At 40.5% G+C, this 21148-nt stretch overlaps 1 protein-coding gene across 1 annotated transcript; it reads left to right on the top strand.

Moving 5' to 3' along the window:
• Positions 1-956: 956 nt before the first annotated feature.
• On the top strand, positions 957-20083 carry PABPC1 (poly(A) binding protein cytoplasmic 1). The gene is made up of 15 exons (XM_012455843.3): positions 957-1656; positions 4782-4975; positions 5174-5289; positions 7795-7934; positions 10299-10393; positions 10660-10797; positions 10989-11084; positions 14027-14299; positions 14536-14626; positions 16050-16160; positions 16242-16396; positions 17412-17496; positions 17992-18122; positions 18666-18759; positions 19640-20083. Exons 1-14 carry the CDS (start codon positions 1464-1466, stop codon positions 18756-18758), a joined length of 1911 nt encoding a protein of 636 aa, XP_012311266.1. The 5' UTR covers positions 957-1463; the 3' UTR covers position 18759; positions 19640-20083.
• The last annotated feature ends 1065 nt before the right edge of the window (positions 20084-21148 follow it).

The following is a 21148-nucleotide window of genomic DNA, read 5'->3' as shown; positions in this document are numbered from 1 at the left end:
CCACCTTAAGAAGTGATCAAAGACCCCCAACACAGCTATCTCAAATTAAAGCCACTTTGACCAACGACAACGTCCAATGAAGATACGGAGAAGGGTTTGGCTGAAAAAGCATATTAGGAGAAACCGGGGGACCCTCCCTTCTCTCTCCCTCCCCCACCGGGAGCTCTGCGGGGCGGTGCCGGGGTCCAGCGCGCAGGACGGTTGAGGGTTCCGCAGCGGGTGGCCAGGACCCGCGGCCAGTTGGGGTCAGCTAGCGCAGCGTCCGTTGGGGACTCCAGCTCCCAGCAGGCAACGCTTCTGCGGCAGACGCGCGTGGCGGCGCTGCCCGCTGGGACTTGTAGTGCGGTCCGGGTAGGAGAGATCTGGGAGCCACCCCGGCTCCACCTACGCACGTTTCGGAAACCGGGTCCGGAGGGGACCACGCCGGCTCACTAGTGCCCGGCGTCCCTCGGAGCGGGGGTGAGGGGAGCGGGGCCAGCCGCGGCTGGAAGAGGCCCCCGGCGGACGGGAACGTGAGAGGTGGTTAGAGCGGAGGAACCCGGAAGCCCCTTGCACCGCCCACCGCCGCGGTGAGGGGTTAACGCTCCTCCGGGTGGAGGCGGGGGCGGGCGTGGCTGGAGGCGGGGTCGTCCCAGCCGACGCCTCCGAGGACCGCCCGCGAGTCACCCTCCCCCAAGTGAGCGACGCAGCTCGAGCTTGCTTCTCCGGCCGCGGCGCGTGCGCAAAAGCCCCCCCCATCCGTCCCGTCCCCACCCCCCCATACCACAGCCTCCGCCGCCGCCGCCACCTCTCCCTTCCTCTCTGCTCTTTCCTCCTCCTGTTTTCTCTTCCCTCCCCCTCGTCTCCGCGTCTCCTCCTCCTCCGGCGCTGACGCTCGCGTAGGGCCCTGGCGTCAGACGCGCGGGGGCGGGGCAAGTGCGGCGGGGTGTATAAGTAGAGGGTGCAGGAGGCGGTGCTTCCCCTTCTCCCCGGCGGTTAGTGCTGAGAGTGCGGAGTGTGTGCTCCGGGCTCGGAACACACATTTATTATTAAAAAATCCAAAAAAAATCTAAAAAAATCTTTTAAAAAACCCAAAAAAATTTACAAAAAATCCGCGTCTCCCCCGCCGGAGACTTTTATTTTTTTTTTCTTCCTCTTTTATAAAATAACCCGGTGAAGCAGCGGAGACCGACCCGCCCGCCCGCGGCCCCGCAGCAGCTCCAAGAAGGAACCAAGAGACCGAGGCCTTCCCGCTGCCCGGACCCGACATCGCCACCCTCGCTCCCCGCCCGCAGCCGGCAGTCAGCGGCAACGGATCGACCCCGTTCTGCGGCCGTTGAGTAGTTTTCGATTCCGGTTGATTTTTGTCCCTCTGCGCTTGCCCCCGCTCCCCTCCCCCCGGCTCCGGTCCCCGGCCCCGGCACTCTCTCTCTTATTCTCACGGAAAGGTCGCGGCCTGTGGCCCTGCGGGCAGCCGTGCCGAGATGAACCCCAGCGCCCCCAGCTACCCCATGGCCTCGCTCTACGTGGGGGACCTCCACCCCGACGTGACCGAGGCGATGCTCTACGAGAAGTTCAGCCCGGCCGGGCCCATTCTTTCCATCCGGGTCTGCAGGGACATGATCACTCGCCGCTCCTTGGGCTACGCGTATGTGAACTTCCAGCAGCCGGCTGACGGTGAGCGCCGGGTTCCGCGTGCGGGCGGGCGGCCGAGCGGCCATGAGGCTCGGGCGGTGGCGGCGGGCGGGGTAGGCCGGCGGACCCAGGGCGGGGGGCGGGAGGGCATGTCACCCCGCGACGGCCGGCGGGAAGGCGCCGGGGCTCCCGGAACCGCCTTCCGGGAGCCCGCGGGGACCCACGTTGCCGGCAGCCGCACGCCCGGCTACTTCCTCCTTTGCTTTGCGACCATTTTCTCGGCCTCAGACGCTCTCAAACTTTAGGGTGATGACGCGCCGGGAGGGTGGGTGAGATTCGGTTCTTTCGCGGCGCTCCCGCCAGTGGCCCTGGGATTCTGGGGCGTCAAGCGCTGAGCTCCCTTCCCGAGTAAGAGGTGGAGGCGCTCCCACCACCCGGAGCTCCTGCTGGCCCCCCAGCCTGGGGAGGAAGTGCGATTCGGTGCTCAAAAAATACCACGTGTTGAACCCTGTAACCTCGCAGGCCCGAGGCCTGCTCCTGCTCCTGGCCCAGTCGCCTGGGGGAGCCACCAGGCCTTAGAATAAAGTTCCGGTGGCAGTGTGTGGTGTGGTGGTCCTCAGGCTTGTGAGTTCACTCTCCAGAACTCATCAGTGACTGATGGATGTAGAAATGGAATTTACCGGAGACATTGCATCGGGGCTTTCCCCTAGGTTAAGCATTTCTCTAACATTAAAAGGGCAGGGTAGGAGGAGCGGATGTGGGTTCTAACCACTTTGAAGACCAGTTTTCTCAGGCAACTTAGACCATCTTTAGTCAAATTTTATCTTAGATTCACAATACTGACAGTTTTCAAGTATATTATTTGTTAGCTTCTGAAATAGTTCCTGTCATTTTGAGGGACTTTTTTTTTATAGAATAGATTAGCCAGTTTTGGCTATAAAATGTTACTTTAGTGTAAAACCAACTGGACTGTTCTTATCTGTAGCACTCAAGTAGTTAAAGTTTCTCTTATTTTTAAAAGTGGCCCATGATACTTGTAAATCTTGGGAAATGATTAAGTACAAATAACGGAGATTAAATTGAGCTTGAAATTTTTGGGGAAATGCAGCTAACTTGTGCTTTTATTTTGAAGTTAAACAGTTAACAGAAACACAATTTTGTAAATAATATCTATGGTCTGTTGAGTTAGGATTTTAGATCAATTGGCTTTGAGAAGTCAGCTTCATTCCATTTTACAGCCCAATTTTGCCTTTTTTCCCCCTACAATCTGGCCGCCTGAATAGGTGTCAAATAATCGAAATACGAAGAATTCATTTTTATTTTAGTAGAAAAGGCCTTAAGGGTGGAATTTAAACTTCTATTCCGTTCATTCAGTAGAACTTTGGTTACTGATCAGCTCTTCACTGTGTAAAATTGATACTGATTTTGGAAGCAAAATATTGAGTGACAACAGAGTCAGAAGTTGTAAAACTGCACTGCAGGTTTCCTGCCCTTTTGCTCTGTAAGCAGTAACTCCAAATGTCACTTTGTAACAATTCTTGTCAACTTTAGGCAAGATGTATCAATGCTTGTCAGATGGGGGTAGATAACTTTGGGGCAGGTTATCACAATCTGAGGAGTTGGGAGAGAAAATGTGAATGAATTCTAGAGACCATAAAATGGTAACTTGAAAGTGTTACTCTTCCTCAGCTTAACATTTTTTAAATCCAAAAAACAATTTTTAAATTTCTTGGGATTCGAAAAGTTAAACTTCAGGTTGCCGTGGTTACAGTGTACAATAATATATTATCAGTCTGTACCAGTACAGTAGACCAGTACCTAACTACTCAAAAGAAGGTGGCAGGTTTCCATTTTCCATTTTATCTAGTTTCTTTTACAGTTTACCATCCTTCCAATTAATTACTTAAGTGGCTTTCTTGTTCTTATTTTTTAAATAAAACTTATTGCTACATTGATAGGCAGAACAGCTTCTGAAAGTGACCAATATTCAACTTCATCTGAAAAGGTGACTCATTGAAAAATAGCTCAAGCAAAGTCAGCTAAAAAAAAAAACAAAAACCAGGGAAGCTGAGTAGGTGTGGTCAATTGATAATGAGCTAACAGCTGATTATCATTATATTCTAGAAGCTGGAACTTTTCATTTATAAAAAACAGGCGGCTGGAAAATTCGTCCTGTCAACTTCAAATGTATATTGGCATGGAATTTGTAGAAATTGTTTCAGGCCTTAAAAAGGGATCGTTTACCTCTCTTCCAAGACTAGTCTTTACTTAAGGATGTATTATTTCGTTTAGAGCCTTTAATGATACCAGTTATACATAGTAATTCAGTTCTTCATAGACCCTGAAATTGTAGATTCTGAAATTTTCTAGCACTATTCAGAAATAACTAAATCAGTTAAGTAAATCAGTGATCTAAAGTGAAATTGATTTTATGTGTCAAGAAAGCATTATTAGTGAATTCTGAATATTGCAGACCTAATGTTTTTAAAATTCTGTGATTATGAAACTGAGTATGTCCAACTCTAACTTCTGAAAGCATGATTCAAATCTTGGTCTAGCCTTTCATTTTTTTTATAGGATAATAGGAAGTTGTGCCATGAATCACATGCAATCTCCCCTTCCCCCAATAATTCAGAAACTTTTGTTTTTTAGAAAACTGACTAGTTTTAATATAATATTGTTAGTCATTAGCAATGAAATGACCAGTTTTAGCAAGTAGTTGGGAAGAAGTTAAAATATTTAAATCTGTAAATTACATTCAGCTTGTGGATAAATCTGTTCCTAATAATGTCTTTTATATTGCTCATTAAACAGATTGTATGTGAAGGAATCTGGATTTTATGTTAACTAGGAACAAAAGGTCCTTTTAGATTTAATGGCAATTAAGGCAAGAGATTGCTTCAAGAATTCATTTAATTATTGGCAATATAGCATCCTTTTATATGTGAGAAATTTTTTAGGCTTTGGGTGTTTGTCTTTGCTTTATACAACTTAGGTCACACACTAGTATGTGATACTTGAAAGGTCTAGCCATCTTGAAGCTTAAAGAGGAAGTGTAAACTGTGAGACCATGTGTCCACCCACTCCACTCACCATAGTTTATATAATCTTAAGTAGCCAGCAAAAATTTTGAAGTAATACTGACTCTGAAAATGTCTTTCCTGCAGCGGAGCGTGCTTTGGACACCATGAATTTTGATGTTATAAAGGGCAAGCCAGTACGCATCATGTGGTCTCAGCGTGATCCATCACTTCGAAAAAGTGGAGTGGGCAACATATTCATTAAAAATCTGGACAAATCCATTGATAATAAAGCATTGTATGATACATTTTCTGCTTTTGGTAACATCCTTTCCTGTAAGGTAAGCCAAAAAATGTCCGGTAAACATGTTTACATTGTTGAGCTACTTTTAGTTTAGTGCTTGAAATAGGAACTGTGCTGTAATGGATATCTTTATTTCACAAATATCCAGGTTAGGTGGCTAACAGATTGTCTCTCAACACTAACAAATGTTAAATCAATAGCAAATAAAGAAAAATGGGTATGCGTTTTTCCCTAGGTGGTTTGTGATGAAAATGGTTCCAAGGGCTATGGATTTGTACACTTTGAGACGCAGGAAGCAGCTGAAAGAGCCATTGAAAAAATGAATGGAATGCTCCTAAATGATCGCAAAGTGTAAGTATAAATATCTAGAATCTTATTTTTAATAGTTCCAAATCCATTCATTTAAAAGTTAATATATTTGTCAGGAAAAAGTTAGATACACATAAGATAAAAGAATAAAAATATTTTAAAGATGAACAACAAAAAAGAAAAGTTAATGTAGTTGTATTCAAGAGTGAAGATTAATAAGCTAATCTTGATTTTATAATTGAATTTTCTACACATTAAGTGTAACATACAAATAACAGGCTTAATATAATTGATCAACATTCAAACCAAAAGGAAAACAGAAGATAGGTAACAGGAATATGAAGCTTTTTCAAAATGAGTGCATTAGTGAAAAATTAGGAATCCAGACAAACCTAATATTCATAATTCCTGAGGGACTGGTAAAATTAGCTCATTTTATAGGTGAGAAAACTCAAAATAATTTGCTTTTATGTACTGTTAATACAGATGATCTGGGATATACACCCAGTATGAATTCAGAGCCCACGCTTTCTGCTGATACTGCTGCAATTTATTGATGGAAGTATAAAAATAAGTGGAATTAAATCAGGTTTTCAGGGTTTATCTGTCCTGAAGTATACTTAATTTTTCTTGAAATATACTAATTTTTAAAAGTTGTAAGTTTTAAAGTTAATGTCACTGATAAAACCTTTTTTGCATAAGGCTGTTTCTACTAGTTCATAGATTTTTTTCCTGCTGCTGAGATGTCGCTGCAAAAACAATTAGATTTTCTGATTTGTCAAAGGAATGGCAAATCTTAAATCTTTTTATTCCTAATGCCAGTGGATTACACTTAATCTGGGCAGATTCAGCAATAAGGTCATGATCTGTGCATGTAAATGATCTGTGCATTCTTGTTGCTGTGTAAATGGCAATGATGATATGCACGTTAGATTTGGTTCTTAAGAGAACTACATAACTCTTGAATGTGTGTTAGATGCATTAAGATCTAAGCCAATTCTATGATTAAGGAAAGACCTTGTAACACCCATACAAGTCAGTAAGAAAACCAGTAACTCCTCAATAATAAGCAATCTTTACCAAAACTAATTCTTATAGATAGTCTTTAAATTGGGAGACATACAGCATAATAAAACTCACAAATGCCTGTCAGCAGTGCTTTAGGAAGAAAGAAAGCAAGCCCAACACTGGCAGGATCCTGGAAAGAATGATACAGTGCTGTTTTGAGTAAAAGTGATATAACCCTTTTGGAAATTTGTAACTGTCCTAAGAACAAACACACAACGTGTCTTTCATAAAGTTACAGCTTTACTGCAGTGTGCCTTTATTCCCAGCTACTGGTAAGCTGAGGCAGGATGCTTGCACCAAGGCTGTAGCGTGCTATGAAATAGCTGTTACACTTCAGCCAAGGCAAAATAGCAAGAGCATGTCTCTTTTAAAAAGTTGCAGCATTATTTACAAAGCAGAAAGTGATGCTCACAATAAAATAAGCTCCCATTGAGAACATTTATGAAACTAATAGCATGGCGAAGACCAACCATATTTTGTGGGGCAAGAAGTAAATTATTTTTATTTTACTTTTTAGTTCCAAAGCTAGTTTAGAGATAAGGAGATTTAGATGATTAGGATGAGATTATGAAAGATGGTTTTTCCTTCTACTTTGCTGTTTATTAAAATATGCTATGACACGTGTGCTACCTTTTTTTTCTTCAGTGATCCTTGGTTTTTTTTTTTTGGAGACATGGTCTTGTTCTGTTGACCAGGCTGGAGTGCAGTGGTGCAATCTCAGCTTACTGCAACCTCCGCCTGCTGGGTTTAACCGATTCTCATGCTTCAACCTCCCAAGTAGCTGGGATTATAGGCACGTACCCCTACACCCAGCTAATTTTTGCATTTTTAGTAGAGATGGAATTTCACCATGTTGGCCAGGCTGATCTCGAATTCCTGGCCTCCAGTGATCGTCCCACCTTGGCCTCCTAAAGTGTTTGGATTACAGGTGTGAACCACTGTGCCTGGCCTAGTGATACTTGTTCTGAATTACTAATAAAAGGAAAAACTAAGTTTTAGTGTCATTTTGTTGAAAATATACACTTAAGTGGGCTGTTCTATGCTAGAGTAAAGGATTGGGAAGTTTAAATTCTTATTCTAGGAGATGGCAGAGAAAGCATAAGGGCCACTTTGAAATGACAGCAGTGAAAGGTTTTTAATTTGATAGAGGTCTTTTTATTGGCATAGTACACATATATTTCCACTCATTTATATTGATGGGTGTGATCCCTTTAACCTTGGGTTAGCTAGAGAAGAGCGAAATATATATTAAAAGAAGTGTTTCTTTTTTTGTGATTATAGTTGAGGCTTATTTATATATGTCATATCTTATATGGTGTCATATCTTAAATTATAGCCCTATTTCTATTTTGTAGTGTGTTTTTTATTAGAGATTCTGAATATTCTCAGTAACAATAAGAAAACCAACCTTGAGGCTTAATAATGATCTGAACTTTATAGAATAGAATCTAATTTTATAGTCCCTGTATATTTTACTAGATTTGTTGGACGATTTAAGTCTCGTAAAGAAAGAGAAGCTGAACTTGGAGCTAGGGCAAAAGAGTTCACCAATGTTTACATCAAGAATTTTGGAGAAGACATGGATGATGAGCGCCTTAAGGATCTCTTTGGCAAGTTTGGTAATGTGTCTGAATTAAATTTTTACACACACAGTTTGAATTAATGCTCAATGTTAATTTTAGCTAGTACTTTGTATTAAAAAAGTCAATAAAATTAGACTTACATGGTACTTTAAAAATATTTGTGGTTATTTGAATTAAGCTACTGGCCATCTATTACGCTACAAAGTAGTATAATGCAAATAAATAGAATCCTATCCACGTTAAAGGTTAATAGCATTAGATTAGCACAATAAGGTATGACCGAGTAGTTCAGATTTTAAAATATTTAACTACATTAAGAGGCTGTGTATCAGCCTCTTACTGTGCTGTGTATATATATATGCATGCAGTTAGAAACCCCATGCATCAGAGGCATACATTTGACACAGCCAGCCTATGGTGGAATGCAGTCTCATAGGACAATAAAGCTGGCAAGTCTAAGTAACATCATGTTTGTGCAGTTTAAAACAATGACTTTCAGAGATGAAGCAAAAAATCCGGATTTTTCAGTGATACTGCCTTGGGATTTAAAATACTTATTTCCTGCATTGAAAAATAACTTCATAAAACTTGAAACTAGTGAAACACAAACCAGTCTTAGTTTAGGTAGGGGTGTAACAGATAAAAAAAATTTTAAATGTACATGCAGATGATTTGCTTGACCCTGCCCTTTGCATTTTTTGTTGAACTTAGAGGTGGCTTGCTTTTTTTAGTATGTCAAATAATAAAATAGGAAATCTAATATATTTCTTATTTTTTTGACGAGATCGCCCTGTCACCCAGACTGGAGTGCAGTGGTGCCATCTCCACTCACTGCAACCTCCACCTCCTGGGTTCAAGTGATTCTCCTACTTCCACCTCAAGTAGCTGGGATTACAGGCGTGAGCCACCACACCTGGCTAATTTTTGTATTTTTGGTAGACACAGGGTTTCACCATGATGGCCAGGCTAGTCTCGAACTCCTGACCTCAAGTGATCCACCTGCCTCGGCCTCCCAAGGTGCTGGGATTACAGATGTGAGCCACTGCGCCCAGCTAGGAAATTTAATACCTTAATGTCATACTAGCATGCCACATTAAGCCCTCCACTACTTAAGCAAAAAATACCATTTTGCACAAAGATAATATAAAATGTAGAAAGTGACATCATGTTTCACATCTCACCCCAAATTGTCTTTAGCTACTGCCTTTTATATATTTCAACTGTCGTGCTTCTTAGCGTCTTTTAATTAGAAGCTATTTCTGGGCTGGGCGCCGTGGCTCACGCCTGTAATCTCAGCACTTTGGAAGGCAGAGTCAGGCGGATCACCTGAGGTCAGGAGTCAAGACCAGCCTGGCCAACATGGTGAAACTCCCGTCTTTAAAAAAAAAAGAAAAAGCTATTTCTAAAAGTTGATGTTAACTACCTACCCCATGAATAATGCTATATAAGTTGACCACAAATATGTAAATATATCAGATATAAAATTACTTTGGCCTCAGGAGATAGGCACATTCAGAAGAAAATCTGACTTTGCCCATACACCTTTTAAATTTCTGTAATCGAATGTGATTTTTAACCTTTTCTGCTCCGCTTGCCTGACATACCACTTGCCTCAGTTACCTGTCTCTCTCACTTTAGAGGGAGTTGGGGGAAAACATGTCTTAAGAAGTAAATGCTTCTTCCTCCAGGTAATTCACCTGTGTCTTTTTTTTTTTTCTGTCTTTCAAATTCCTAAATCACCTCTCTTACCAAAGAGTCCAACCATGTATTCCCTCCACTCCCTATTGAAGGTGGGCCAAAGCTTAATAAATGCTTGTTTCTTAATATAAAGAAAATCAAATTGGTCTGGCACAGTGACTCATACCTGTAACCCCAGCGTTTGGGGAAGTCAAGGAAGGAAGATCACTTGAAGCCACAAGTTTGAGACCAGCTTGGGCAACATAGTAAGACCCTATCTCTACAAAAAATAAATTAGCCAGGCAAGGTGGTATGTTGGCCTTTAGTCCCAGCTACTTGGGAAATTGAGGCAGGAGGATCACTTGAGCCCAGGAATTGAGGTTAAAGTGAGCTATTCATTGTGCCACTACATTCAAGTCTGGGCGATGGAATGAGATAGTATCTTTAGAGAAGAAAAGGGGAAAAAGGATTCCTTCTTCAATAGGAGGAGGAATCCTTCAGGGGAGACAAGAAGGTATTAACTTTCTTAATAATAAAAGATCTTTAAGTAGAAAAGTACACTGACCTGGGACATAGAAGGCTGAGAGGGAGGAATCAATTTATGGAGTTTTGAAATTTTTTATCTCATTTTTTAAATGACTTTGTTTTTGTATGTTGAAATTTGAAATGTATAACGTAAGTGTTGTAAGGAATATCTTTGATTTATTTAAAACAATTTTTTAGGGCCTGCCTTAAGTGTGAAAGTAATGACTGATGAAAGTGGAAAATCCAAAGGATTTGGATTTGTAAGCTTTGAAAGGCATGAAGATGCACAGAAAGTAAGTGGTCTGTATTCAGGAGGAAGGGGGTACAAATTTGAGTTGTTCTTGTGTCCAAGTTAATGTACATACTGTTTTACATGTTTTTATATTTTCAGTTATTTGCATTTTATGCATTAGCTTTGAGAGCATAAATTGGTAGCTTATATTGTCCCAAAACCTTGAGGTTTTGGAATAGCTTTTGTGACTTGACAAATTCATCTTAACTGTTAATGAAGTTTTAATGAAAAGTTTTGTGATTTTTTGTTTTGTTTTGTTTTTGGAAGGCTGTGGATGAGATGAATGGAAAGGAGCTCAATGGAAAACAAATTTATGTTGGTCGAGCTCAGAAAAAGGTGGAACGGCAGACGGAACTTAAACGCAAATTTGAACAGATGAAGCAAGATAGGATCACCAGATACCAGGTTCATTTTTAATTGAACAAGCAAAATAAGACAGGGATGAGGAATCCTATTTTACGTTCATTTCAGTTACTGCCAGGTAACTGGAGGGTTTGAGAGGGGATAGGAGAAGAAACATGGGATAAAATAATAGGAGATATACTTAGGTACAACCATGGTTTTCTTTTTCTATAATTTTCTTTTCTTCTTTTTAGGGTGTTAATCTTTATGTGAAAAATCTTGATGATGGTATTGATGATGAACGTCTCCGTAAAGAGTTTTCTCCATTTGGTACAATCACTAGTGCAAAGGTATGAGAGCATATGGTGTATTTTTTTGAGATTCATGCATGTGGATATATGTATATAAATTTTTCATTAATACAGACGCTAGAGAGGTTTGCTTCATTACTTCTAAAACTTATATTCACGTTTGAAATAGTTGTGGCCTAATGGTTAACTTGTAAATGGTAAGTTCTGAACCCTTTGCTAGGGAAGGGTGCGTTTGACCATTGTTATCCTCACATGATTTGCCCTATTCCAACAACTAGTTACTTTACTGGTTAAAGAAAGCAATTTATTAATCATTACTATAGTTCTGATCTGTTCATTTCTTTTTTTTATTTGAGACGGAGTTTCGCTCGTTACCCAGGCTGGAGTGCAATGGCGCGATCTCAGCTCACCGCAACCTTCGCCTCCTGGGTTCAGGCAATTCTCCTGCCTCAGCCTCCTGAGTAGCTGGGATTACAGGCACGCGCCACCATGCCCAGCTAATTTTTTTTTGTATTTTTAGTAGAGACGGGGTTTCACCATGTTGACCAGGATGGTCTCGATCTCTTGACCTCGTGATCCACCCGCCTTGGCCTCCCAAAGTGCTGGGATTACAGGCTTGAGCCACCACACCTGGCCCCGATTTTACATTTTCAAAACTGATAAGCTTTATTGTTAGTGTATTTTGTGTGCGGCCCATTATAATGATTCTTCTAGTGTGGCCCCGGGAATCCAAAAGGTTGGCCACCCCTGGTAAGCGATCCTCCCACCTCAGGAACTGGCGTAGCCCAGCAAATTTTTTGTGAAGACAAGGTCTCCCTATGTTATGGTCTCAAGCGATCCTCTGGCCGGCATGATTTTCAAATGAGAATCTTTTATTAAGTCTTTTTTTAAAAGTTTTATTTAGAGACAGGATTATGAGACTGGCTAATTTTTGTATTTTTGGTAGAGACAGGGTTTCACCATGTTCCCCAAGCTGGTCTCAAACTGTGGCTTCAAGTGATACTCCTGGGTTCAAGTGATCCACCTGCCTTAGGCTCCCAAAGTGCCAGAATTATAGACATGAGCCACTGGGCCCAGCCTATTAAGTCTTTTTGAAAGTCCTTTGTGGATTACATCACTCACTGTTTTCAGGGAGGAGAAAAGGTTGGCAAGAACTTGTTCTGGAGGAGGAGGTCATTATGTTAATTTAGTAATGCTTGCTGAAAAAAACAGATTCATCAATTAAGACAAGGGTATAAATTGAAAGGTGACTGCTCCATTCTTCATTTTTGGTCTGCAGAGGGAGTTAAGTTTGGGTATCCTGAATTTTCCATACTGTTCAAACACAAAACAGATTTTAGAAAATGGGGTCATACTGCACATATTCTGATGGCCTTTTCACTTAAAGTCAGATCTGGATACGTATTTATTTCTGGTATTTTTTAAATCAAGGGCTGAATATTCATGATATATACACATACCACCCCCATAATTTTACTGTACCTGTACCGAAGCATTTGGGTTGCTTTGCATGTTTATTTCCAGTGTTAAAACTCATTGCTCCAATGCGTCTTGCATCTAAATTTCTAGAACTGGAATTACTATTTAGTGGTAATGTGTATTCAAAACTGAGACAACCAAATTGTCCAAAATGGATGAACAAATTTCTACTGGTCTAAACAGATTTGTCAGTTAGGTGGAAACTAGTATTTTTTCTCTAAATGTGGACTTTTAAAAAAATTTAGTGATACACTTTCATGTGTTTACTAGTTTCACCTTTTCTTTGTATATTTTTATATTGGGTTTGTCTGTCTTTATATTTATTTAGTGAACATTTATTTATTTTTCTGAGACAGAGTTTTGCTCTAAGTGAAGCAGCGCGATCTTAGCTCACTGCAACCTCCACCCCTTGGGTTCAAGCAATTTTCCTGCCTCAGCCTCCTGAGTAGCTGGGATTATAGGTGCCCACCACCATGCCCATCTGCTTTTTGTATTTTTAATAGAGATAGGGTTTCGCCATGTTGGCCAGGCTGGTCTCAAACTCTGACTCCAGGTGGTCCACCTGCCTCGACCTCCAAAAGTACTGGGATTACAAGCATGAGCCACTGCACCGGGCCAAACATTAGTTTGATACTGGAAATATTTTCTTCAGAGTTTTCCCTTTATAGACTTCACTTGTGATGTGTGGGTTTTTTTTATTCTTGTTGTCTTAGAAAGGCTTTCTCTCTATTTCTGCATTTTATGTTCAGATTCAGAATCTACCTGCGATTTAAGATTTTTTCAGTGTAATGTGAATACAAGAGTTGTTCTACCTTAATTTTTTCATTTGTCCCAGTGTGTCATATATTGAGTAGTCCAAAGTTCTTTATTTCCCCACTACTTTAAAATGTTAACTTTAACACACCGAATTCCCATAATTGTGTGGGTGTATTTCTGGACTCTGTTTATTGCCATTTGTTCCTCTGCCACTCGCATACTGTTAATTTAGTTTTATAGCATGCTTATATATATTGCTGGCCTAGCAAGTGGTTCTTTGCAAGTCTTCATTGCTCATTTTAAAGGTCTTTGCAATCAATTTTAGAAGAAGCTTCCTCTTGAGTGTTGTTTATACTATAATATTTATGAATCCTCTACTCTTGAATGTGAAAATTAAGCTGTGGGTATTGTAAGATTCAACTACTTTTTTCTCAAAGGCATAGTGAAACATCTTGTCAGCTTGAATTGTTAGATAATTAAATTTTAATATTGAAAATCCAATCAAATTCAATGTCTAAAATCTTTAAAAGTTGCTGGCTGGATATTGACATATTGGGATGGATTAAAAAAAGTTGCTGCACTTAATACTTGGATATTAAGGAAAAATAGTGAACTCAGTGAATACGAGATGATTATGCATTAACAGGGTTTAGTTATTTGATTCAGTGATTTATAATTGTCTAAACAGTAATGCTCTTTTTTGTACTTCATTCTTCCATTGCATTAACTTTTTTTTCTCTTAATAGGTTATGATGGAGGGTGGTCGCAGCAAAGGGTTTGGTTTTGTATGTTTCTCCTCCCCAGAAGAAGCTACTAAAGCAGTTACAGAAATGAACGGTAGAATTGTGGCCACAAAGCCATTGTATGTAGCTTTAGCTCAGCGCAAAGAAGAGCGCCAGGCTCACCTCACTAACCAGTATATGCAGAGAATGGCAAGTGTACGAGCTGTGCCCAACCCTGTAATCAACCCCTACCAGCCAGCACCTCCTTCAGGTTACTTCATGGCAGCTATCCCACAGGTAGGTTTTAGGAGGGAACCAGAACGATGAAGGTTTTCATATTTGGTCATTTCTAGTGTTTTTTTTTGTTCCCCTAGTCTCCAATATAAAAAACATTAAGAAATGTAATTATGATTGAGTTGGAAAAAATGCTTGAGTGTGAAGGCCTGGTAAATGTTTTGAAAAAGAACATATAATTTGTTGCATTGTTTGCTTTTATCTTCAGTGAATAAACTCGTGCCTTTTTTCCTCTGCAGACTCAGAACCGTGCTGCATACTATCCTCCTAGCCAAATTGCTCAACTAAGACCAAGTCCTCGCTGGACTGCTCAGGGTGCCAGACCTCATCGTAAGTCTTTTTTCTTTTAAGGTCGGGGATTGAGTTAAAAATACACATTGGGCAAATCAGCTCTTCTGTGTCAATGTTAGGTTAACTGTTGCATTTCACATAATTTGTGGTTATGGATGTTGATTTTTATAGCGTTTAAAAACCATGCTTTACCATTCCTTTCACTTAGATAGTAATGTCTACACTGGTTTGATTTCCCTTTAAAAAAAGTTTTGGGAATGGGTATAGCTCTTCATTTCTTTTCTTTTTCTTTTTTTTTTTTTGAGACAGATTCTGCCTCTGTTGCCCAGGCTAGAGTGCAGTGGCTCAATCTTGGCTCACTGCAGCCTCTACCTCCCAGGTTCAAATGATTCTTCCTGCCTCAGCCTCTGGAAGAGCTGGGATTGCAGGTGCCTGTCACCATGCCCAGCTCACTTTTTTTATTATTAATAGAGACTGGGTTTCACCGTGCTGGCCAGGCTGGTCTCAAACTCCTGATCTCAGGTGATCTACCCACCTTGGCCTCCTAAAGTGTTGGGATTGCAGGCGTGAGCTTTGGCACCTGACCAATTTTATATTTTGTTAGGCAGTAGTTTTAAAGGTCTTGCCATCTAATTGTATATGAGAATCAGAGTCTTGGCACTTTAGGTCTTGTACTGTGGAACAGCGTGTTATATTCCCAGAGCACTTAAGAGTTTATATTTTAGATAGAGTCTCACTCTGTCTTCCAGGCTTGAGTGCAGTGGCATGATCTTGGCTTACTGCAGCCTTCACCTCCCGGGTTCAAGTGATTCTTCTGCCTCAGCCTCCTGAGTAGCTGGGACTATAGGTGCATGCCAACACACAGCTAATTTTTTTTAGTATTTGTAGAGATGGGATTTCACCACGTTGTCCAGGCTGGGAACACTTAGAATTTTACGATTATGTTTCAGGTATATTTATAAGTACTCCTCCGTGTATGAATTAATGCATTTACTTACTGATGCTCTGAGTCTGGGGAAATGGCAGGTGTAAGACTCAGCTTTAAAAAGTTTATATAGGCTAGGTGCGGTGGCTCATGCCCGTAATTCCAGCACTTTGGGAGGCCAAGGCGGACAGATCACCTGAGGTCAGGAGTTTGAGAACAGCCTGACCAACATTTAGAAACCCTGTCTTTACTAAAATTACAAAATTAGTTGGACATGGTGGCACGTGACTGTAATCCCAACTACTAGGGAGGCTGAGACAGGAGAATTACTTGAACCCGGGAGGCGAAGGTTGCAATGACACCAAGATCACACATTGCACTCCAGCCTGGGCAACAGGAGTGAAACTCTGTCACAAAAACAAACAAAAAAAAGGTTGTATTTGGTCAGTTCTACTCTTCAGTTTGAAGAAAACAGGATGAACACTTTTCACTCAGTAAATTTTTCCAGTTAATGTATATTCAAATCTTTAAATGCAGCATTCCAAAATATGCCCGGTGCTATCCGCCCAGCTGCTCCTAGACCACCATTTAGTACTATGAGACCAGCTTCTTCACAGGTTCCACGAGTCATGTCGACACAGCGTGTTGGTGAGTCTTAACCCTTTCTTTGAAAATTGATCACCAATTTGAAAGAGCAAGATAAAAATACAAAATCTTATTATCTTGTAGCTAACACATCAACACAGACAATGGGTCCACGTCCTGCAGCTGCAGCTGCTGCAGCTACTCCTGCTGTCCGCACCGTTCCACAGTATAAATATGCTGCGGGAGTTCGCAATCCTCAGCAACATCTTAATGCACAGCCACAGGTTACAATGCAACAGGTATGGATTTAATGATTTCTCAATAAAAGTCACATTTCTTGGTTGAAATCAAAGATGTGAAGAAAGCAGGGCACAGTGGCTAACATCTGTATCCCCAGCACTTAGGGAGTCTGAGGCAGCAGATTGCTTCTTGAGACCAGCCTGGGCAACATAGCAGGAACCTGTCTCCATAAAGAAAATTAGCTGGGCAATGTGGCACACGCCTGTAGTCCCAGTTAGTAGGAAGGCTGAGGCGGGAGGATTGCTCGAGCCCGGGAGTTTGAGGCTACAGCAAGCTGTAATGCCTGCTGGGTGACAACAAGACTCTGTCTCAAAAAAAAAAAAAAAAGTGAAGATAGCTGCATGATAGGTTTTTGAGAGCTTAGGCTATCTGGAACATCCTGCTAATATGATAGTATGTAAAATGTCTTATGCTTTAAGAATAGGACAAGCAACCAGAAATCCATATCCTGAATCACTTGAGTGGTTTGAGAGCTTTCTTTGTAGTTGAAGGAAAGTTTATTTTGGGAGATCGGGCTTACTTTTTTTACTGACCCAGAGGCCAACACACGATGATAAAAATGTGATTCCAAATAATACTCTGGGTAAAAATAAAATGAAATTAATCAAAAGTGGTTATACACATTTGATTATATACATGTTTTATATATAAAACAAAATTTAACCTTTTTTTAGTTAACCAATTCTCCTACCTCAGCCTCTGTCATAGCTGGGAGTTTTGCCATGTTGGCCAGGCTGGTGTCTCGAACTCCTGACCTCAAATGATCCTCCCGTCTTGGCCTCCCAAAATGCTGGGATTATACACGTGAGCCACCATACCTGGCCTAAAACAACTTACAAATAGCTCTGATATATAGTACATAGTAACTACTTTGGCCCCTTTCTAATTCACTCACTCAACTTCCTTACTTCGTGTTTTGATGGAAGTCTACCATTTCAGCAGATGTTCGTTGATGACTATTTATTTGCTTTTTTTTCTGTGCTTTACACTCTCATGTTCTCTTGTTCTGTCTAGCCTGCTGTTCATGTACAAGGTCAAGAACCTTTGACTGCTTCCATGTTGGCATCTGCCCCTCCTCAAGAGCAAAAGCAAATGTTGGGTAAGTACCTTTGTCCCACCTTGTTAATTCAGAGAGACTAGAAGATAGAGGAATCACTTAGGTACCCTTTGTACCTAAAATTGACAGCTAGGTCAGTGGAATTGATCTGAATTGGCATGAATGATTATGATAGCACAGTTGGTCTGCCTAATTAAAACCACTGGAAAGCCAGTAAGAAAATGTATTGTTGGTAATGAAGAGGGTAGTAAGGCATTACTCACCATGGACACCCACTACATTTTTGAGAGAAGGAATTTGAAGCAAATGAGAGGAAAACTTGTGACTTTGTCTAAACACTGATTTAACAACCTAATGGTAACATTGCTTAATTGGCAAACCAATAATGTCAAGAATGCCTTGTCAAAAATTGCCTTGTGGTAGATTTTACTCTGTTCTTCCCATGAAGACACCATACAGAAGTATGGTTCAGTGTGATAATTCAGTGCAGTTAAAAGGTTTTTTGTTGAAGGGAGTTTTTGAATGTTTTGTTCCTAGGTGAACGGCTGTTTCCTCTTATTCAAGCCATGCACCCTTCTCTTGCTGGTAAAATCACTGGCATGTTGTTGGAGATTGATAATTCAGAACTTCTTCATATGCTTGAGTCTCCAGAGTCACTCCGTTCTAAGGTGATTTAAATTTATCATTTACCCAGTTGTCTCTTACATGGTTATTACGTGGCTTTTTATAGGGTCTTAATTCTACGTAACACTTATGTTATGTATAAGCCATGTACAATTGAAAAGTCTGCATAATAGCCTATGGCGCTATTATCCCATTTTATAGATAGGGAAACTGAAACAGGCTGAAAAATTTGCCAAATGCTCGCTCACACAGCTGTTAAGTGACAGAACCTGGCTTCAAATCCAGTCAGCTCCAACAGCCACACTGCTGTTGCTCACAACTCAACTGCTGCTGCTTTCTCTAGTGGAGAAAGAAGTATTTTTTGAGGGTGGCGGGGACAAGGAAAGAGAAGTGCAAGGGGACGATTCATAATTCTAGAATAGTGGTGTAATGGAACTCAAAATTGAATATAGTTTACCGTAACAATTCACACTTTCATCTGAGGGAAGACGCTTACCTTTGTTGGGAATTGGTGTGTTGTCAATATGAAACTCTTTATTACCGTTCCTCTTCTGAGCCAATTTATCTTTGTTTTCCCCTTTTTTTAGGTTGATGAAGCTGTAGCTGTACTGCAAGCCCACCAAGCTAAAGAGGCTGCCCAGAAAGCCGTTAACAGTGCCACCGGTGTTCCAACTGTTTAAAGTGAGCTTTTCCCTCTGCTTTGTTGTTTTAAGCTTGTTTTCTTCATGCTCAACAAACATTTTGAAATGTACATAGCAAAAGATCATCTCAGTTCATTTAAATGTATTGCTAATTTTTCAAGGAAAAATAGAGCTAACTATAGAGGAATTAAAGGAATTATCCATTAACTGTTGGATTTTTAAAATCCCAGTGGTTTTCTTCATTCTTTTTTTTTTCCGCTCTGTTGCCTAGGCTGTAGTGCAATGGCGTGATCTTGGCTCACTGCAGCCTCCACCTCCTGGGTTCAAGCAATTCTCCTACCTCGGCCTCCCAGGCAGCTGGGATTACAGGCCCATGCCACCACGCCCAGCTAATTTTTGTATGTTTTACTAGAGTCGAGGTTTTGCCATGTTGGCCAGGCACTCCTGACCTCAAGTGATCCACTCACCTTGACCTCCCAAAGTGTTGGGATTACAGGTGTGAGCCACCATGTCTGGCCAGATTTTGTGTAGTAATATATATTAAATGGCCTATCACAGGTTGGCTTTCATAGTTATACCTTTCCTTGTTGGGTGGTGCTAAATAGTTGCCCTTGGGCCTCTACTACTGTCTTTCATTATTCCCAAGAAACTGAGTAGTGCAGCCAGGATCAGGACCAGGGATTGGCAAATAGAAATATTTTGGGCTTTGAGGACCATGTTATCTCTGAAATGATCTTGTTCCAGTCTTAGTTACCATGTCAAAACAACCATAGGCAGTATGTATACAAATGAAAGGTATGGCTGTGTTCCAGTAAAACTATAGATAGAAACAGGCAACCACACTGGATTTGACTAAGGGCTTTAATTTGCTACTAACAAGTGATAGTCCTGGTCTTAATTTTTTTTTTTAACATTTACAGATTGATCAGGGACCACGAAAAGAAACTTGTGCTTCACCGAAGAAAAATATCTAAACATCGAAAAACTTAAATATTATGGAAAAAAAACATTGCAAAATATAAAATAAATAAAAAAAGGAAAGGAAACTTTGAACCTTATGTACCGAGCAAATGCCAGGTCTAGCAAACATAATGCTAGTCCTAGATTACTTATTGATTTAAAAATAAAAAAACAAAAAAAAATAGTAAAATATAAAAACAAATTAATGTTTTATAGACCCTGGGAAAAAGAATTTTCAGCAAAGTACAAAAATTTAAAGCATTCCTTTCTTTAATTTTGTAATTCTTTACTGTGGAATAGCTCAGAATGTCAGTTCTGTTTTAAGTAACAGAATTGAAAACTGAGCAAGGAAACGTAATTTGGATTATAAAATTATTGCTTTAATAAAAATTCCTTAAACAGTGCACGGTTTTGCTTTTTTTCAGTCTTTGTAATTGCCATGCATAAATAGGTAATATCTTAATGGTGGTAAGCTGACATAAGAATCTTTCATGAAAAATGTACTGTTAAAGTAAGTTTAAGGTGTCTGTTGGTATTATGTAAAAGGCACAAGACAATTCCTCTAGTTCATTTTATGAGTTAAGGTTTCCATACGGATTGAACCAATCCATATTTGTTAACCTGATCTTAACATTTCATGTACAAGACTCACACCCATCAACTTTTAAAGATAAGCCAGTTTATGGGTTTTTTTTTTTGTGGTGGGAGGTGGGTAGAGATGATTTCCCTGCTTTGTCCAGGCTGGTCTCAAATTCCTGGGCTCAAGGGATCCTTCTGCATGAGCCACCATGCCTGGCACACCAGTTTATGATTATATTGAGGTTTTTAGGCTAGGAGATTATTAGCGTAAACTCTCACATGATTTAAAACAATGACAGCTACTCTTGAAGAGGATGTAGACAATATAACTTTGGTATAATTTTAATATTAAAGTGTTAAAAGTTAGGATTATTTTTAAACCTTATTTTTGTAAGGTTTTTAATTTAATTTGGTAGTTCATGATTGTGATTTAATTTTAGTGTAATACCCAAAGTACTTGCTAAAGGTAAAGATGAGGGGTTATTTTAGGAGGATAGATTTTGAAGATCTAGCCTGAGGTACAGAATATCTGCGTAAAACTGATAACTCAGGCAATTTACACGTTTGAGTTTTAACTTCTAACCCATTCTCTGTGGACTGCTGCCAGAGTTTTTTTTTTATTTTTTTGAGATGGAGTCTTGCTCTGTTGCCAGGCTGGAGTGCAGTGGCGCAATCTTGGCTCACTGCAACCTCCGCCTTCCACCTCAGCCTCCCAAGTAGCTGGGACCACAGGTACATGCCACCACACCAGCTAATTTTTCTTATTTTAGTAGAGATGGTTTCACCATGTTGGCCAGGATGGTCTTGACCTCATTATCTGCCCACCTTGGCCTCCCAAAGTGCTGGGATTACAGGCATGAGCCACTGCATCCAGCCAAATTAGCTTTTTT

The sequence above is a fragment of the Aotus nancymaae genome, unplaced genomic scaffold (assembly GCF_030222135.1).
Source record: "Aotus nancymaae isolate 86718 unplaced genomic scaffold, 86718_ANA_hifiasm-v0.15.2.pri h1tg000036l, whole genome shotgun sequence".
Classification (NCBI taxonomy): Eukaryota; Metazoa; Chordata; class Mammalia; order Primates; family Aotidae; genus Aotus; species Aotus nancymaae.
This window is presented reverse-complemented; position numbering and strand designations above follow the sequence as displayed.

What these genes read in the sequence shown, in the direction of transcription:
- PABPC1 (XM_012455843.3), top strand. Translation starts at nt 1,464, where the DNA reads ATGAACCCCAGCGCCCCCAGCTACCCCATGGCCTCGCTCTACGTGGGG. An exon ending in GGCATGAAGATGCACAGAAA is followed by an intron (nt 10,394 to 10,659) that starts GTAAGTGGTCTG and finishes TGTTTTTGGAAG; the next exon opens with GCTGTGGATGAGATGAATGG. An exon ending in ATAGGATCACCAGATACCAG is followed by an intron (nt 10,798 to 10,988) that starts GTTCATTTTTAA and finishes TCTTCTTTTTAG; the next exon opens with GGTGTTAATCTTTATGTGAA.